This window comes from Letharia lupina (assembly GCF_014066315.1).
Source record: "Letharia lupina isolate WasteWater1 chromosome Unknown contig_27, whole genome shotgun sequence".
Classification (NCBI taxonomy): domain Eukaryota; kingdom Fungi; phylum Ascomycota; class Lecanoromycetes; order Lecanorales; family Parmeliaceae; genus Letharia; species Letharia lupina.
In genome coordinates this window covers 287783-307009 of record NW_023502996.1, presented here as the reverse complement: position 1 = coordinate 307009, position 19227 = coordinate 287783, and the positions used below count along the sequence as shown (strand labels likewise).

Sequence of the window (19227 nt, the reverse complement as noted above, 5' to 3'; positions counted from 1 at the left end):
TACCCAATTAGGGTTAGCGAAACAGACGCATGTACGCATAAAAGGGGTGCGTCCAGTTGTCGACTTGTCCAAAGAGACAGCCAAGAGTGGTAATCATGAGAACGGCTCTGAGTAGCTTTAGCGAGCAGTAGAAGGAGTGGAGAGCATATGTACAATACGTGGAAAGTCATCGCCGCATTGTTCTTTGACCGTTATGTGCAAAAAGTCAAAGAACAAACAAGACTGGTGCCTGCCTTTGCTGGTTACCGTGGGCCAGATGTTGTGACATCTTTGAAGCGGATCTGTTATCTGGGGACGAAGGCAGCGCATTGGCCGCACCAGGAGAAGGAGACGGTTGTGTCACGGTTGGGCCCTTTATACCTTTCGTTCCTATCTGCCCATCAGCAGCTCGAAGCGTATTTGGCTGGCTTGAGTTCGAAAAGTATGGCAGTATGGACGTATTAATCCCTTCGTATGTCAACATTAGCGAATATCATATTCCCGTGAGCGTACCCCAAGCAACACTCGTGGAAAACCAAGTCCAAAGTGCGAATACCCCTTACCACCTTTCCTGCCTCCCTTCCCACCCTTCACAAACCAGGCCCCTCTCATCCCGACTCGCCACACTCTCCACATCCACATCTCTCCTTACATGGATTGCTTGCGTCGTAATCCCCAGCACCCTATCCGCCTTCTGCGTTATCGGTGGACTAATTTCTTTCGTCGTCACACTTGCCCCCTTTCCACCCTCCGGACCAGATTTGCCGTTCCCCTTCTCCCCATACCACCCGGAAGTCTCTGTCAAAGTCGCATCACTCGACGAAGTTTTTCCCCTCCGAGATGTGAGAGGCCACATCTGGCTCACGCGTATGAAGATAGGTATCGTGCCCGATTTGAGGATTTCGCTGACGCCGGAGCGGTCGCCTCTTTTGGGTGCAGTGCCGCGCATCTTGTTGAAGATGGGTTTGAGTACGGGGAGGCAGGCGTTGATGACGCCGAGGAGGGCTTCGAGGGAGGTGAGCATGGCGATGACAGCGTAGGCTTCTTGTGCGTTGGAGACTGCAATAGTACTTGTGTCGTAGATTCGGTAGAGAGTAATGGCGCAGATGCTGTAGCATCATGCTAATCAGCACAGTCCCGAAGCGCTTCATGTCGGTAGTAGAGGATACTGGCTGGCGAATGGGAAGAACGTACGCAGTACCCATACCAAACATGCCACTCAACATCACTTTTTTCCCTACGGCCATTTTCAAACCCCAAAGGATCGGCATCGGCAGCACCACGGCCGTAACATCGAGAAAAAGATTGAAAATCCCAATGAAGAGGTCTAGAGACTTCTGATCTCCGCAAGATCCTGTACCTCCAACCGTGCGATCCCATCGATAGGATATAGGTTGGCAGATAAGGCAATCTGCAAGGATGGTACCGACGAAGAAGCAAAGATTGACTGCGAGGACAAGGTAGCAGACTATGCGGAAGATGCGGGTTGGGAAGATGCGGATATAGAGGAAGACGATTGAGGCGCGGATGAATGTGACGGAGGCGACCCAGATAATTGGGCACATGAATTGGCTCTGGTGATGTACGTGTCAGCATGAATGTGGTGTTGAAGGCAAGAGGAAAGGTCCTACCTTTTGTGAAAAGATGATTGCTTTCATTATATCCTCTTGACTCATCTCTTTGGCCGTGCCAAAGCAACACCCTGGAAATTCTTAGTCAAACGCTGGCGAGAATTATTTTGTATCGCTTCTGGAAGGGGCTTACCATATATGTTCACGGCGGTCTCCCCTAAAGCACAGACCTAATGCAATTAGATGGACGAATGCTAATATCCGGAAGCCTAGCTCATACCAGGCCAGGCACAATAAGATAATCATTCAACTCCAGCGACATCTTCTGGATTCTTCTCGCCCAAAATCGTAAAACAACTGCAACGGCTGCGAGACCGGAGAATACTGAAAGGACGGTGATATGCTTGACGTAGTATGCAGCGCCGAGGCTTTGGTTGTCCGACATTTTTGGGATCTTCGCAGATACTTCGAATATTTATTGTAATGAACAGAAAAGCCGGCGATACTATCGTGACGAATTAAATATGGAGGTTGAGGAAGTTAAGGTAAGGTAGGTAGATTAAACGAATGGGGATCGAGTGTTTAGAAAGCGTCAAATGAAAGGCTCGAGACGTTTTCAGGAAACGGAGGACGGATAGAGACAGCAGGAAAAGGAAATCAAGTTGCCATGAAAGATCTTATTACTATGTACCCCCCCCTCCCCCTTTTCTCGACGCTCTGCTTGTTTCCCAGACTTCCAAGAGCACAATAGGTGGTTTCAAAATATCTTCCGCCCACCCTCGCCGCACAGCGCAAACATTTCCGAAACGGGGAAAGGAAGAGATACTTAATAATCATAAAATAGAGGACAAAAAAGAACGTCTCCTGCGGCGAGCACGTCTTCTGCCGTTTCATGCTGGTGTCAACGTCATGCATGTAGACACGTAACGTGAGAGCTGAGCATTGAAACGTGCTTTGCCTCATAAGCACGTCAACCGGACTTAGGAGAAAGGCACAAATAAGATACACGGTAACTATGAGAGGGGAAGCCCGGACGGTGCCCGGGAGCACAGTCGCCGAGGATGCATGAACTATGGCTGTCCAAACGAAGATCTCTCGTTACAGCGCAAGCAATTTTTAACAAAGGTCTTGAAGTGAAGACACGGGTAGATGAGAGGGGCGGTTGGAAATAGGGGCGGAGTGGTCCGGCGAGACTCGGGAAGAACCAACAAAAGATAAGCGTAGCGAGCGGCGTGTGCATACTGCATAGGTACTATACTCTATCCGCTGCCTGACTTGCATTAGACGCATGTTAGCCGTACACCCTCATTTAGTCTTGCCTTGGCGTTGTATACTTACCTATCACCTTGGCCATCCAGCTCTGATCATAGAAAGGTTCGCATCTTGCCGTTGTGCCGCGTGAGGAATTAGGTACCTTGGTAGAATTCTCCAAGTGTGTGTGGCTGTGTATTCTTCGACTGAAACTGCTTGGGTCCCTTTATTAGGCGCGCTTCGACAGTATTGACCAGAGCTCCTTATTTCTAAGCAGCCTCTGCTGTGTGAACTGATTCTTGAGATCCTTTCGGGGCAATGGAGCAAAGATCGTCTTCGCCGGCACATTCATCTAAGCCAGGAATTACAGTGTAACCCAAAACCCTCGACGATTGGTTCTTGAATCATTGCGCTAACGGCACAAGTTTCGCACTCGGAAGAGTGCCAATATTCGTTGGAATCAAAAGGCAAGCGCGGAATTGAGTGTGCCCACTTTCTCCCCCTTCAAGCCAGGATTTGATATCGCACCCGTCTGCGTTTTGAATATCCGCTGCAATCGCCGGCGACTTGGTCTTTGTTGGTAAGTTTTCAAACGAAAGGGTTTACGCAGCAAATTGTTGCAGTCGACCGGAGTTCAGAAAGCCCACTTGTCGACATGAAATTGCCTGGGCCACCTTGAAGTTGAAAAGCCTCTGTCTTTCTCCCGACCGTATATCGACATACTCCCAAGGATACTCCTTTCCTCTATTTCCGCCCGCGTAATAGCAAGCTCCTTCTGTTTTGCTAACAGGCTCTTTCTGCCACAGCTTGGCCGGCCGCAGAGGATAGAAAAGGTTTGGACGGGTATCAGGTTGAGCGAATCTACTAAAGAACGATTGCGGAGTGGCAAAAGTGAGAAATTTATGATGACGCCGATGCAGATGAGTGGAAATGGAAAGATCCATCGAAGCCTTCCAGCGATTTTGTGGATAGATTGTCAGGTTTTCACAGAAGCTTGGTCTATTCTCCACCGCGGGCTCGTTATAATGCTTAGTTTTGCGAAGTTTCTTGATGGAACAGCGCAAACCGGGCTCGGTGTACGTGGTGAAAGGAATGTTGAATGAAAACAAGTAGTGGAGTGACGCAACACATCCTTTCCTTAGATGATGCCGACAAGCATGTCTATACCTCTCCTGAGATCGACTTTTCCAGGCTATGAGGTTATGTTCAGAGACTACCAAGGTATGAAGTGGACCATCGAGTGGCAAAGCATGATCAAGGGTCTTGAGGGTGTAGGGCTGACGGGGTACCGCAGAGCGAGGTGCTTCATTTGCAAGCAGAAAAAAATGAATGATGACAATTTCCCTTGTGCTTACAACATACTCTAGCGTGTTGATTCACTATGGTAGACGATGTGCCCGCAGAGATGCTGTTCGGTTCTGTATGATTTCCTTGTTTACAATGACGATCAGAAAGGTTAAGTAAGGGAGGAGAACGCGTTTCCTACAGCGCTAGCAATATATCGCGCTCCCGTAAAGATGTGTTCCTGAAGGCGACTTCCCTTTGAAGTCCACACATTAGCCACCACATATGCAACACACTGGGCACTCGCTCACCGCCTTTGCCCGTGATGAATGACAGTCAATGGCCTGATACCGGCCGGCATCGCCCAAAGACCGTCTCCGATCACTCAGCGAGTCTGAAGGCCGGCTTTGACAATGTTCACAACACTATGAAAGCCAGCGTGTCCAGAGCCATTAACCTTCCCGCAAATCTCCGAGCTCAGATTGCAAAGGGCGTCACAAATGGCATTGCCGAAGCTGAGTCGAATTTGTTTTTCACTTCATATCATTATTGTCTCCAGGCATCTTCGGCATTGTGGTACCCCATCGTATCCCAGTTTTCTGGTAATTGCATGCTTCTTCATTAGACAGACATCAGAGCTTGTGCATAAGGCAACGGGCTCAAAGCCTACGATATTCCATATGTCGGATGCGGATAGATTGAATAAGAGCCTAGAGTTTACGACATATGCATTTGTTGGGGAAAGGCTCTTCGGGTGCGTATCTCTTTTGTAGATGTTGTCGTGTCTTTGACATGGCTCCCAAAGTCGACGGTTCTGGTGTCTCCGATTCTTCCGCATTCCCTCAATTCAGTAGCTACTCCGTAAATAAGTTTTGTGTTTTTGGAGCATACTGGGAAGTAGCGTTTAATCAATAATCCCTAGCACAGCCCAACGCCATTGAAAAAGGTAACATCGTCATCGTTTCCATCGTCGGCAGAAAGCGCTATTTGATTTGGAGTACAAGCCTGCCTCAAAGTTGGCGGAAATGAACAACCTATCATGATATGCATCCCACGTTTACCTCCTTTCCGTGGCTTCCGAGGTAATCCCTCGTTCCTCACCACCTGCGCTCCTCACAACTTGCTCCCCCCCGCCTCACTTTGAACCTCGACAAGCAATTTCCCCGTATTCGTCCCCTCATATAACCCCAATAATGCCCTCTCAGCCACTCCCAACCCTCCCTTCACAATCGTTTCCTTCCTTTGAATCTTGCCTTCAGCGAGCCAGTTGGAGAGCTCTTGTCGCGCAGCTGGATACTGATCCTTATAATCAAATACAATAAATCCCTCCATGCGAATCCGCATGGATATGATCATCAGATAATTCTTCGGCCCCTTCGGCTCAGTGCTATTGTACTGACTGATGGCGCCACAGATCACGAATCTGGAATGGGGCTTTGCTCTCGAGAGCGCCAAGTCAAGAATATCACCGCCGACGTTGTCGAAGAAGACATCGATGAAACCCTTGGTGCTGGTTCGAAATTTGGTGGCGAAATCCGCGTCCTTGTAGTTGAGGGCATCATCACAGCCCAAGTCCCTCAGCCACTCGACTTTGTCATCACTACCAGCCAGACCCAGCACGGTCGCGCCTTTAAGCTTGGCGATCTGGCAGACCACGCTTCCTGTTGCGCCCGCAGCGCCGGAGACGACGACGAAATCGCCGCTTTTGACTTTACCGACATCGATGAGACCGAAGTAGGCTGTCTAATTACAGTTCAGGGTCAGTATCGATTCTCCAAGACACAGGTGTGGGACAGGCAGAATGATACGCATCGGAGGAGGATGACTCGGAAATATACTCACTAAGCCTGTCATTCCTATGATGTTCCGAAATTTGAGCTCCTATTCTCTGTTTCACATAATATCACGTGCTGTGATGATAGCATAGAATAACATACCCAGGACACCCAAAGCATCAGTCAACCTCCCACCCTTGGGCACATCCAACCTCTGCACATCCCCATCCTTGTCCTCCACCACCGCCTGCTCTCTCCACCCACAGGCAGCATAAACATGACATCCAACTTCATATTTGCTAGATTTGGACGCAACAACTCTCGCAATAACCGCGCCGCGCATGACGCCGCCAATGGGGACGGGGGGCACGTAGGAGCGGGTATCGTTGAGCCAGCCTCGCATGGCAGGGTCAAGAGACAGATAGATGATCTCGACCAAGGCTTGGCCTTCCTTGAGGTCGTCTTTGTTGAGTTTCTTCTGGGGTTGCATTTGGAATGTCTTCCCAGGTTGGACGTCGGCTTTGGGGCGCTCGGCCAGGACGACAGTTTGCGTGGTCGCCATTGTTGTAGTCACAGTGCGTGCGAGCGAGCTTTACTGGGTTTGTTCAATTGGGTATGTGATTGAGAGAAGGGTGTCGGAGGGTATTCCTCGTGGGTGACCTGGGTGAGAGATGGGAGAGGAGGGGAATTGTGAAGGATTTGGGAGATTGACGAGCAGAGAATGTGGAATGAATGCTAAGGCAGACTTGGATATATATATGTACTTTGCTGATTGAATATCTGCCCCTCAAATATTCGAACCTCGGTTGGTCCGTCTTTTCTCCTTTTCTCCCGGCCATAACTTCCTGATATAGAAGCTTGGAACTGAACTTCGGCTTGCCTCAATCCTCAGACGCTATCCCAACGCACGAGCTTACCATATCGGGTATAGATCAGTGCGGAGGGCTTCCGCGCTCGGGTTTAAATCTCGGAGGTTACACGTTAGAGAACGCGTCTAGTAAAATGTTAATACCTACAAGTATACTCTCAAATCTCAATAGGTACTCTGCTCAATGACATAAAAGTCCTGGACAACCATTCAATCTGAGCCGCAAGGCTTGTGACATCTCTCCCGAGACTCTGCACGCAATGCTTCAACTCAATTGGCCCCATATCCACCCACACCCTTCTCAAGATGCCCTTGATCACGCAGCCAGTCTCGAAGCCGACTTCGATGCTCTGGACGCATGTGTGAAGCTCAGCGTATCCAAGCATCACAGACTCCCCTCATCCTTGCAGACAGATATTTTTACAGGAATTCTCAAAGCCTTGTCCGACCCGGAGTACCCCTACGAAGATTCTGAAGCGGACAGAACCCTCATTGGCGCTCTCATACTCAAGCACATCACTGTCGAAGCTGCCGAGCGAGCGAGAGATAGGATACCTCTACGGCAATATCACGACATCCGCAAGTCCTTCCAAGAGTTCGTTACAAAGCTCAATGCCGAGGGTAGTCAAGCCCATCCCAAGACGACGACTGGAAGGGACGAGCGTGGAGCGAACAATTTTACGGAGCCCAGCCCAGAACTCGAGCCAACACTCGTAACCCGAGACTCCTGTAGTCGGCAAAGCGAAGCAGTGCGGCCAGTGGCGCTGAGCAATGGGGATGATACCCGCGAAGGAGCTGGGCAAGCAGACTTGTCTCGCGAAAAGGGGCGGGATACTACACCGGCAGCCATTGCCATCGACCGACCCAAGAAGAAAGGGAGGAAAAGGAAGAATCGTGATGGGCTTAGGCAGACAAAAGAAGGGGACAAGGCAAGCGTCGCGGGTGGTGGTGGCATCTTGGAGATCATGGGCAACCAACCCGGAGTCGAAGAGGTGCGAGTCCACCCGGACTGGATAGACAGCGGAGTGGAGACAGACGATGGCGAGGATCTCTTGAGGATGTTCAAGAACATCGAAGCTCAATGCGAACACATCCGTCTGCAGCTGCAAGATTTTGAGAGCGAGCAACTGAAGGGTTCTGCTATGTTGCACGTGGTAGACGAGTTGATGGAGGAAGACGACTCAGGTGTAGACCTTATGCATGCAGACACTTTGGTCAACGATCCAAGTGATCTGGCCCTACGGCCTAACGATCAAGCAGACAACCAAACACGAATTGAACACAATGAACAATTCCAGCAAGGTCCGGAGACGGAGCAGGAGGTGGGAGACCCAGACGCGTCCTCTCTCATCACGTTCAACATCGAAAATCAGGCAACTGTCAACCACTTGAACGACATGGGTTCTGACGGTATACTACTGAGGCTGTCTAGCTCGCTTGACACCATGAGGTCTTTAGGGCACGATGTCCCAGACTCCATACGTTTCACCGAAGCTATGTTATTAGATATAGGCAATGTCGAGGTGCTCGCTCACGCGGGATCAAAAGAGGACATGGAGCGACTTAGCAGAATACGAGGCTGGGACCTTGAGTTCGAGAGGAGCATATCTGCGCCGGCCAAATCTTACGCCGTTGAAACAGCTCGAATCAGCGTTGACAGTCTGGATATGCGGACAAGGAAACACAAAGCCAAGGCGATCAGAGAGCTCCTAGAGGAAAATTCACGCGTCGTGGTGTCTCTGCGCTGTGTCGATGACATCCACAACATTCGTTGGTGCCAGGGATACAAAAAGGAAAGCAGCCTGGTCATCAAATTTCGTACCGCCCAGCAAGCTGACGAGGTCCTCCGTTCTGGTATATTTGTTCGCGGCAAGCACTACAAATGTCACCCCGTTGATCTGCAAATTCTCCGGTGCGGAAGATGTCAAGCCTTTGGTCACCATAGATTATGCTGTTCCTCTGCCAACCGATGCGGGAGGTGTGCGTCGCAGCATGCTACGTCGGCATGCACTTCCAACATCATACTATGTGCCAACTGCCAAGGCTCACATGAAGCTAAGGCCGCAACGTGTCCAGCCAGGGAAGCTCACAAGCAGAGACTTCGCTACACTGATCCTTCCTCGCAAATAGGGAAGGCAGAGCATGAGGAACGAGCACCAGAACCACAGAGCCAGGCAGCGGCCCTCAACCTACCATCGCCAAACTCAATGCCAATCACGCCACATAATGAAGGAGAGGTCAAGGTCGAAAAAGATGTGTCGCTCCAAAATTTTGGCCCTGTGCGAGAACATCATCCTCTGAGACACACGTCGATGCCAGCGAGTTCACAACATGAGCCGCACGTCAAGGCTGAAGGTAGTGAACACACTCAGGAGTTGGGTCTTGTGCAAAATCAACCTTCAGAACTCACATCGATTCAGAGACGACTGGATGGCCTTGAAACGGCCGTCAAGCGACTCTCTAGTCCGCAACGTCATCCGCGAAGAAGAAAGAGGGGAGCTGACGAAATGCTTACGGGTGGGCCATCATCGTATGCTAGAAAGCAAACAAGGCGCGCGACACAAAGCAGAGATAACTACCCACTTCGAAACCGGAGCCATCTGCCCACTGACTGGAATTCCTCACCATACGCCGTTCCACGTCCAGGACAAGGTATGCCACGTCAATTCTTCATTCGTAGCCTCTGAAGGACCAGGCAGAGAGATGCATTGGCTGTCAAGCTCTCGCTCTCGTGCCGCTGCGGGTTTGCCCACTCATTCCAATTATACAGGCTTTGACGAAACTGTCAACGCTGTTGGACTCAACCCGTCATCATTCGCGTGGTACCTTTCCCTGCAGCTGCAGGCAATCGCAGGTCTGTGGGAAGAAAGCAGGATTTTACCGTGGTTCATGTAACCATCAACTTGCTTGATGTCCTGACTTAGGTGGATCATGCGCATCTTTATCAGCCAAAGCGGCTCCAACATGATTCAATCATCTCCGTACTGGTTTACCTCTATAGCGCGGCTCTTGAATGAGCTATACAGATAAGAGATCAAATCTACTCAATGCCTCGCATGTGACCGGAACAAATCCCCAACAAACACCTAAAGACGACCCCATCCCCATTTCAAATCCACCAATGACCCGCAAAGTTCCCACGGTCTACGTGCATGCACTTCAAATCCCATGCCACTATCCGAGTGATCTTTGACCTACTCCCAAAACCTCGCCCACGAAGCTCCTCGCGGCACCTGACTCCTGAGTCAGGTACGTTAGATTACCTAGCTCTGAGACCCATCCGTCGGCATAATACAGATGGAGCATACTACCGTACTGTCGTAACCCCTTCTCAGCTCAGCATCAAGGACCACGTCACGAAGATAGGTAGATATGCTTTCGAGTCTTACTCCTTTCTTTGACTTTTCTAGGGCAGGGGCTATGGACGGCTTAAGTAAGGATTGAAAGCGGGGAGCGAGATTGTTTTGAGGATTTGAGCCAGCTTCGCACTGTCTAGGAGTAGAGAGGTAGGTTGGGTGTATGCCATGATGTACGAATACGGCGGGATGTATGCCTCGGTCACGAGGATGTTGCGAGTGGAGAATCATGAAAGGAAGTGGGGAGGTGATGAGTATACACATACTACTGGGACTACAGAACATCTTAGCGCAGCAAGAATCATGGGTATACTATTACTATATGGGAACTGCGAGCTACTCCGAATCGAATAGATCAGACGCGCATCCCGAGTGAATTCTCCTGGACCAAAACCTGAAAAAACCGACAAGCAGTCGTAGCAGTGCGTTTGTCCGTGCCTAAACCAGCCCTCGATCAACTCTGCAGAAAAAGTGCACGATCTGGCCGCTGATAGGAAAAGAATGAAAGGAAGAAAGAAAGAAGGGAGACGGAAATCGCAAACGACGTCTTCACCCAAAGAAAACCCACCCACCCCCCCTTTCCCCGGGGCTTCACTCCCACTCCTCCACCGTCGCATAATCCCTCGCCACCTTCCGCCCGCCCGTGACCAACGAATGCGTCTCCCACTCATAACACTCCCCCTCCCCCTCCTCCCCTCCCACACTCCCACCGCTCCCGCACAGCGGCCACGAAACCTTCGTCCCCATGTCGCAAAACACGCGCTCGGACCAGGACACAAAGTCCGGCCCGTGCGACAGCTCGCTGCCGCACAGGTCCGTCGCGCTGTGTTTGCCGTGCGGGCTCGAAACGAGCCGGGCGGCGAGGGCGGGCGAGCGCCGGTTGCGGGGCTGCTGCTGCCGCTGGCGCTTCGTCTTGATCTTCGCGTACCCGTCGTCGTCCATGCAGCAGGGTCCGCCCGGGGGGTGGTTGCCGCGGAAGAGGCGGTCCTCTTTGGGCGGGTGTTTTTTGAAGTCGAGGTGTTTGGTGGGGTCGCGGTGGAAGATGATGCATTCTTCGTCGCAGTAGTGGGCGGGGTCGCGGCTGTAGGCTGTGGTTAGGTTGGTGTACTCCTGGGGAAGGGAAGAGTTTAGCGGTGGGTGGGCGGGACTTTGAAAAAGGGGGGGGGGGAAGGGGTTGGCTGGTGGTCTGGCTTACCTGCATGTGGATCTGGAGCGCTGCTGGTTTGTCATGGTCTGGGTCGTCGCTGTGGTCGGCGTCCATCCATATGCAATCTGAGGAAGGGGTTTGATGTGAGCTGTTGGATTCGAGTATCACGATGGTAATGGGCTTTGTTTGAAACCCTGGGAACCAACTCACCAGGCACATGACCATCGTTACCGACGAAAATATGGGAATAGTAATAAGGCCTCCCACACGCACGTCCCATGTCGCCCAACCACCCCCGCGTCGTCCCATCAGCCCACGTTTGCGATATGTACGCAATACAAACCGCATCCGTTCCAGCGAAGAGTTGCAAATACGTAGCTTGCTGGCCCGGGCCCTTCTGCTGCTCGATGATCACATCGTGGAAGCCGCCGGACTTGATGTGCGGTCTGTGTTGCCAGTCCGACCATCCGATATAGTCGCCCACTTCGTTGTACGCGAGGATGGCCGGATACGTCCCGTCGGCTTGGGTGGGACCGTCGTCGGGCGCGTTGAGAGCGACGGCGACGCGTACGGCTGAGTTGTCGGGGTGTTGGCGGATGTTGGGGACGTCGTGCTTGCCGAGCGTGACGAGAGCGACTAAGCCAAACGCAACGTAGAGGATGCCGGTGATGGCGTCGTCCTGCATCTTTGCTGTGGAGGTTGATCAGATGAATCTGTAAGGATGAGCAAGCTGCGTCTTTTAAGTTCACTTGCCAAGCGCTTTCATATTGTTAACACTTCACAACCTTGAGCGTGGCCGATGAAAGACTGATAGTGAGCAAATTGGTGAGTAGAGTGATCTTCATTTGAGAAGGTATGAGACGTCCTCAGCCCCTTTCGCCATAGCTGTTACCTTTGAAATCAGTATTGTCCAATCGTCAACCAGCGGACAATCTCAGTCAGAAAATTTGACTGTGTGAATGGAGTAGGGTTGTCAGATGCTTGTATCAGCTAGACTCTGCAGATGAACCCGAAGCAGGAGAGCTGTTTATGTACGATGAATCGCTATCCGTATAGGATGGTCACATAAAGCACCAGTCAAATGGATTGGTTTGGAAAGGGCCAGATTTCAGTAAATCGTGAAAGCGACAATTGAGAAGGAATATGTTATATATATCAATCAGGACGTAAAAGCGAAGAGAGCGTTTGAGGCAGAAGATTGCGTGGTCAGGAAAATCATCCACACGAGAACATTTTGGTAACCAGAGCAAGGCTTGAGTGGGTACAACGTGTAGGAGATTCTTTGATCTCCAGAGCTGGTGGAGTTTGTGTTGAGGGAGCCACTGACTGCTCACCGAGCCTCAATGATGCCTATGCTCCCCATTCTCGTCTATCTCGTTTTGCATGTCGCTCCTTGACGTAGCCCAGTGCGATCGAGGCTGCTTTTGCGACGTGTCGTGTTGAGTCGAACGGCTCGTAACGCTTGTGGGATGAGGCATGCGACTCATGGCACTTTGAAAGGTTTCTGCAATGAGAGCGCCATTTATGAAATCCTCTGCCCATGTCCTAGTGGCCGTAGAGTCTACCGTTGTATGGGTGCATTGAAAACATAGAGGAGCTGGAGGAGCTGGACGAACTGGCCTGAACAACGAATGCCGGAAACCACGCTCGTAACCACTGACATGATCTTCGCCTCACTTGTTCGCCCAGAGGATCAACGTCATCCGACGATGGAAAGAGGCAAGAAGTAGTAGTGGCCAAGGAACGGCAGGTCAAGCCATCAAATCATGGTCTGCGCCTTAGTGATGTTGTAGGTCGAGCAGTTAGGTCGCAACTTGTTCTCAGTGCATCCTTTCTCGTCCAGAATATGCAGAGTTGAGTTGAATTGTCACCAAAAGATCACCTATCGTCCTAGCTTCGTGTTCTGCTACACATCGCGCTGAGCTGCAACTGTAGAACAGAGACGTACATAAGCCGAGAAGCAGCAAAAAAAGCTTGTAATCGGAGAGGATATCACATCCACCACGGGAAACCCCTAGTGCTCTCCGTATGCTTAAGCAGCCTGCTCGTTCGTTCGTTCGTTCGTCTCGCCATCCACTTTACGCCTCCGAAGCTCTCTCCTTGTGTTTGTATCATCATCCATTTCCTCACTTCGCTCCTTCCTTTTTTCCCTCGCTCAATCGTAGTCCTGGCCCGAACTCGAGTCATCAATCACTTCACTAGACTCTTCACTCCCCATATCATGGAGCATGCTTGCCTTCAATCTCCCACCCTCGGCATATCCCTCGCTTATGTATCCTTTCTGCACCTCATTCTTCCTCTCCTCCTCGGTCCCATTCCCCGAGTAATCCTCGACAGTATTTGGTTTCAGCGCCTTCTTCGCCGTCCTGCCTTCTAAACTCCAACCTCTGCTTGCCCATTCGGCCTGCTCTGCTGCACTCAACATTAACGTGTTGCCCTCCGGCATCGTTTCGATTAACAACTGTTTCGCTCCTGTGGCCCTGGCGATTTCCTCGGCTAGTTCGATGTCTTTGGTGTAGCCAATAGTGAGGGTCTTGATGCCGATCATTCTTGCCAGGGCTTCGGGGATGCAAGCGTGTACACTTGTGGTGGAGTTTGAAAAGAGTTCTTCGGCGAAGTAGAAATTTGGGTTGGGAAGGTCCCAAATGTCGCCACCGTCGACGCCAGGGAGGTAGACTGAAAGGGCTGTTGGAGGAAGTTAGGATGGCTGAATGAAAGGGTTGGGGATTGGCAGATTACATTGGAGGCCTTGGTTGGTGACAAGGAGGTGGAGGGTGCGGACAACTGTGAGCAATGAATGGTCAGCAGAACTTATCTATTAAGGGAGCTGGGGGAAATTCATTTACTGAGGCGGATGGTCTTTTTCTCAAGTCGCTTCACCATGTCGATCAATTGTTGCCGGTGCTCTCGAATTTCGTCATCTTCCGATTCCCCCATATCTTCAATCTTCTCTAGGATGCCGTGTATGTTGCCTCTCCCAGACTCGATACTGACACCGTAGGCCCAGCCGATTTCGAGGTGACGTATGGCTCTTCTGTTGCGCTCACCGATATCAAGTAACCAGTAGAAGATGTCGTTGTTATCCTCGGCGTATACAATGATCTTGTTTGCGCCATAGAAGATGGGGGTGGCCTCGGTGTTTATGAGGCGGCAGGTGCGGAGGAAAGATGCATTTGTTGGAGCAGTTCTGGCCCTGTGGCTGCCATAGACGAGACCTTCTTGAAGTGAGTCTGCGTACCAGCTGCTAGGCGCCCCCTTGGAGTAATCGTGTTTGGCTTCTCTTGATAAGGCGAGGATTTCATGGCTAGGCTGTGGGAAGAGGTAGGTGTAGATGAGGCAGCGAACCTCAGAACAGAGACCAAGGAAGTTTGGCTATGGAAGAGTGATGGATAAGCGACTGCGAATCATTGTTGGGGAGGGTAAGATTCGGGTGTTTCGTATTGGACTCACCATGATGGCTCGCTCTCCTTGGTCTGATCACGTAGGAAAGAGACTATTGGGGAATTGTATGAGTCTGGCATCGGAGTTATCAAGACAGCACTGTGCTGACCATGATTCCTTTCTTTGCTATGGTCTATTGTGATTGGTGATTTTGATTGGTGAGAAAAAGGCGAAGTGATATTAGGATTTTCATACGTGAATATATATATGTGGTAGAAGTTCTTGTGTCGGCGAAGTCGGCATCCTGGATTCTGATATAGTGCGGCGATATTGTTTTTTCAGGGTCTTTCAGGGTCTTTCAGGGTCTTTCAGGGTCCAGGGGTCCAGGGGTCCAAGGGTCCAAGGGTCCAGACGTAAAGTACCTAGGGCTCGACATCGATGCATTATGATAATGCATGATTATTAACTGGTGGCGTCGCAGGCATTTCGTTGGCTAAGTAATGATTGGGTTGCATACATTACATAAATTACATACATTACGGTAGGCCCAATCTCTTTGTGACCAGTCCAAAGCTGATATGTAAATAAAAATAGTAATGCCACATAAATATTGTCTTGCTCTTTGCACCTTGCACCTTGTAGGCCCTTATTTCCATGATATACGAGACCCTTCTGCATCAGTCTTTTCTGTCAGACTCGGACAACTCCTTGGACATTGTTGTTTCAATTTTGCGAATGATCCTGGCAGGATTGCCAGCCACCACATGGAATGGTGGTACATCTTTCGTCACCACGCTGCCCGCTCCCACGGTGGAACCTCTTCCAATGGTCACACCTGGCAAGATGATAGCACCGCCGCCGATCCAGCAATCCTCTCCCACATGGATCTCCTTGCCCGTCTCCGGACCTCGGGTCCCATTGCGTAGCTGCGGGTCAAGTGGATGTGTTCCACTGTAGAAGGAGACATTTGGCGCAACCAGAGTTCGAGATCCGATAGAGACAAGGCAGGTATCAATGATGGTACAGTTGTAATTGAGCTGAACATTGGATCCTAGACGGATATTGGTTCCATAATCAATGTGGATAGGAGCATCAACTCGAGGATCATCTTCAAAGAGAGCAGTATCTTCTTCCGGGTCTGGAAGTGGGGACGGCATTGGTGAAGAGTCACCATTGATATCACGCCAGAGCTCGACTTGTCTTCGACGAGATGGTTCCCGAGCATCAAGGAGACGTTGACATGCGTCTCTGCAGCGCTCACGTTCCCGGATGAGCTCTGGAGTCCAGCAATGGTAGAGCTCACCCTGGAGCATTCTTTCCTTGTTCTCCGAAATCGTCATGATGGGTTTATTGTCTTGGCTTTACTTCGGGTGCAATATTATTACAACTTGGACGTGATGTATAAGATATCTTATTTTTGGGTGTACCCGGTCACATACTCAAGGATGGACCATGCCTACATTACTTTACAGATGTGAGAAAAAGTATAGGGCTGATGACGTCGGTAATGATTAAGTTATGTGACTGTACCATTTTATGCAAATCCTTGGCGTTTACGGCACTTTTTGTACCGAGACTGAATTATAGACCGATCATGTCCCTAAGCTAAAGTCTAAAATACCCTCCGTTCAAGAAATGGAAAAAAGAAACACCAAATCTCACGAGTGTTTAATCACAACAAGTCATCAATTGCCCCATGTAAGCATTATCTTCTACCGACACATGAATTGATGCAAATGTGCTGACTGCTGATAGAGGACCGCGGGAAGGAAAACAAGCTTCACTTGTTACGGCCCGGAAACTCTCCTATCCTGCCATGCCTTGACAATTGACAGTCTTTTGGACCACACAGAAAGCCTCAATCATGAGTATGTCTTTGAAACGAGCTGCTCCAACAATCTCAATGTCTCTCCAAAACAAGCATGAAGAATGATGAATGAAGAATGAAGAATGAAAACATGGGGCTAATAATGGCTATCAGACGCAGAATACGCCCTGGCAGAAGCTATAGGTGGAGACAAAAATGAAAGTCTCGAAAAGCAGAGAGAACAGACGGCAGCTCTCGAGGGCCATGATGCAGATATGCCTACTGAAACACAGTCCATTGCCTCCACTGAAGCCTTTGCCACTCCCACTCAGGAATCGCATCCAATTTTTCCCTCCCACGCGCCATCACCAGCGCTTCCTGAAAGCCACAACGCTACCGCGACTGCGGAGACACAGTCTCTAGCATCTACCACCGACGCATTCTCAGAAGCTCCAGAACAACCCTCTGCTACAGCGTCTGTAGCAGCAGCATCCAGCGTACCTCCCCAAGGTCAACACGCCGGTCTATCTGCAATAAACAAACCCTCTCCGGCTGGTCTAGCACCTTCGACAATATCCCAGTGGGTTCCTGAAAAGGCCTCATCATCGCCTTCTGAAGATCGGATGACAACAGGTAGAACGGTACCGGCAGCGCTTGGCGGAGTAGGATTACCAAGCTTTGAGAAGGCTCTGATACCGGGACCGGACGAGAAAGATACACGGATAGCCCCCGGGGCAGCGTCAGGCTCCGCAACAAAAGCATATCTATCTGCGCCAGAGGCAATTTCATCAACGAATCTAGAGATAGTACCTGGTACGGCATCTAAAGCACCGACGTCAACAAAGCCTGAAGTAATACCAGCGTCAGTCCCAGAGACAGCACCAGACTTTGTTCCAGAAGCAGCACCATCGACAGATCCGGAGAAAGCATTTGACTCAGCTCCTGAAGCAGCCAGTAACACAGACCCAGAAAAGGTACTTATCTCGGCATTCCCGGTGCCAAATGGAAAAGCATCACCCGCTGGCTCCAGCTTGGAGAAAGAAATCGATCTTGAAGCGGGCCATCGCAGCGAAGACTCAGATAAGAAAGAGCCTGAGACAATAAAGACAGAGGCGGATCCGAATATAGTGGACTGGGATGGACCAGATGACCCCAAAAATCCCATAAATTGGTCCGAAAAGCTGAAGTGGGCCAACGTCGCGGTCATTGCATCCATCACCTTCTTAACGCAAGTGAACCTCCAAGCTTCTCCCATCGGGTACAAGATGCTAACAGATAACAGTCCCTTGGCCTCTTCCATGCTGGCACCTGCAGTTCCCGAAGTCATGACAGAGTTCAAATCGACCAATGAAGAACTCGCCTCTTTCGTCGTTTCCGTCTACATTCTTGGGTACGCCTTTGGTCCCATAACTATTGCTCCGCTTTCTGAGCTATATGGCCGTGTCCCCGTCTACCACGTCTGCAACGTCCTTTTCATAGTTTTCACGATTGCATGCGCTGTGTCGAGTAACCTCAACATGCTCATTGGCTGGCGTTTCCTACAAGGGACTTTTGGTTCATGCCCATTGACTATTGGTGGAGGGACGATATCGGATATGATCATTCAGCAGAAGCGAGGAGGTGTCATGGCTATCTGGGCTCTAGGCCCTTTGATGGGCCCTGTGATAGGACCTGTAGCTGGTGGATACTTGGCTCAAGCAAAAGGATGGCGGTGGATTTTCTGGGTCATCGCTATGGCGGTAAGCTTATACTCCTCCCTTTGTCAAGTAGGTGTCCTACCAACGATACCTTAGGCGGGCGTGATTACAATTTCAGCCTTCCTCTCCCTTCGAGAAACATACCCTCCCATCATCCTCGAGCGTAAGGCGAAGAAGCTCCGAAAAGAGACCGGCAACGAAAACCTCAGATCCAAGTTGGCATCTCCGCTTAGCCCAGCGGCCCTCTTTAAAGTCTCCATTGTCCGACCCATGAAGCTGCTGTTTTTTTCGCCTATCGTTCTGGCGCTGTCTACCTATATGGCTGTGGTCTACGGATATCTATATCTTCTCTTCACTACCATTACAGAGGTCTACGAAAATCAATATCATTTCAGTCAGGGCTCCGTTGGTCTGACGTACCTCGGCATTGGAGTAGGGTCGTTGTTTGGGGTGGTCATCTTTGGCATTGCAAGCGACAGGATTTTGAAGGCGAAGTCGAAGACGGGGGAAATGAAGGCTGAGTACCGACTTCCGCCTATGATTCCGGGGTCTTTCATTATACCCATTGGCTGTGTGTCTGCACCTTTTGGATGCTACGAGCGCCGTACTAACGTCATGCAGTGTTCTTGTATGGATGGACAGCAGATAAACATGTTTTCTGGATAGTTCCTATCATCGGTACTGGTATGGTTGGATTGGGCCTCCTCGCCACATTCATGCCCATTCAAACTTACCTCGTCGACGCCTTCACCATCTACGCCGCCTCCGCCCTTGCAGCTAATACCGTCCTACGCTCACTCATTGGTGCATTATTACCTCTGGCCGGGCAAAAGATGTACGCAACACTTGGTCTTGGGTGGGGAAACTCCCTGCTGGCATTCATTGCAGTGGCCATGTGTCCTATACCGATTATCTTCTACAAGTATGGTGAAAGGATAAGGAAGAGTCCAAGGTTTCAGATCAAACTTTAGGAACATTGTAAAGGTATCGTATTGTGCATATTTGATTCCTTCATCGGCGGCGCTTGAGAGGACTCTTGTAGTTGTTTTGGAAATGGCATGGCTTGCATATGAGCATTCCTATGGCGTCTTTCTCTTGGGATATAGCAACT

At 50.4% G+C, this 19227-nt stretch overlaps 7 protein-coding genes across 7 annotated transcripts; 2 read left to right on the top strand and 5 right to left on the bottom strand.

Moving 5' to 3' along the window:
• Nucleotides 1-205: 205 nt before the first annotated feature.
• Nucleotides 206-1995, bottom strand: HO133_006874 (uncharacterized protein; the record flags this gene model as incomplete). The annotated part of the gene is made up of 6 exons (XM_037297770.1): nucleotides 206-403; nucleotides 578-1088; nucleotides 1174-1553; nucleotides 1611-1681; nucleotides 1744-1780; nucleotides 1831-1995. 6 exons carry the CDS (start codon nucleotides 1993-1995, stop codon nucleotides 206-208), a joined length of 1362 nt encoding a protein of 453 aa, XP_037146971.1.
• A 3203-nt stretch (nucleotides 1996-5198) lies between these two features.
• HO133_006873 (uncharacterized protein) lies at nucleotides 5199-6422 on the bottom strand (the record flags this gene model as incomplete). The annotated part of the gene is made up of 3 exons (XM_037297769.1): nucleotides 5199-5828; nucleotides 5928-5941; nucleotides 6023-6422. 3 exons carry the CDS (start codon nucleotides 6420-6422, stop codon nucleotides 5199-5201), a joined length of 1044 nt encoding a protein of 347 aa, XP_037146970.1.
• Nucleotides 6423-6988: 566 nt separating this feature from the next.
• On the top strand, nucleotides 6989-9415 carry HO133_006872 (uncharacterized protein; the record flags this gene model as incomplete). The annotated part of the gene is made up of 2 exons (XM_037297768.1): nucleotides 6989-8582; nucleotides 8805-9415. 2 exons carry the CDS (start codon nucleotides 6989-6991, stop codon nucleotides 9413-9415), a joined length of 2205 nt encoding a protein of 734 aa, XP_037146969.1.
• A 1260-nt stretch (nucleotides 9416-10675) lies between these two features.
• On the bottom strand, nucleotides 10676-11916 carry HO133_006871 (uncharacterized protein; the record flags this gene model as incomplete). The annotated part of the gene is made up of 3 exons (XM_037297767.1): nucleotides 10676-11194; nucleotides 11280-11356; nucleotides 11442-11916. The coding sequence occupies 3 exons, from the start codon at nucleotides 11914-11916 to the stop codon at nucleotides 10676-10678; spliced, it is 1071 nt and encodes a 356-aa protein (XP_037146968.1).
• A 1470-nt stretch (nucleotides 11917-13386) lies between these two features.
• Nucleotides 13387-14684, bottom strand: HO133_006870 (uncharacterized protein; the record flags this gene model as incomplete). The annotated part of the gene is made up of 4 exons (XM_037297766.1): nucleotides 13387-13916; nucleotides 13971-14015; nucleotides 14078-14540; nucleotides 14682-14684. The coding sequence occupies 4 exons, from the start codon at nucleotides 14682-14684 to the stop codon at nucleotides 13387-13389; spliced, it is 1041 nt and encodes a 346-aa protein (XP_037146967.1).
• Nucleotides 14685-15289: 605 nt separating this feature from the next.
• On the bottom strand, nucleotides 15290-15952 carry HO133_006869 (uncharacterized protein; the record flags this gene model as incomplete). Its single annotated transcript, XM_037297765.1, has 2 exons — nucleotides 15290-15888; nucleotides 15916-15952. 2 exons carry the CDS (start codon nucleotides 15950-15952, stop codon nucleotides 15290-15292), a joined length of 636 nt encoding a protein of 211 aa, XP_037146966.1.
• A 524-nt stretch (nucleotides 15953-16476) lies between these two features.
• Nucleotides 16477-19087, top strand: HO133_006868 (uncharacterized protein; the record flags this gene model as incomplete). Its single annotated transcript, XM_037297764.1, has 4 exons — nucleotides 16477-16480; nucleotides 16594-18158; nucleotides 18213-18687; nucleotides 18738-19087. 4 exons carry the CDS (start codon nucleotides 16477-16479, stop codon nucleotides 19085-19087), a joined length of 2394 nt encoding a protein of 797 aa, XP_037146965.1.
• Nucleotides 19088-19227: the final 140 nt, after the last annotated feature.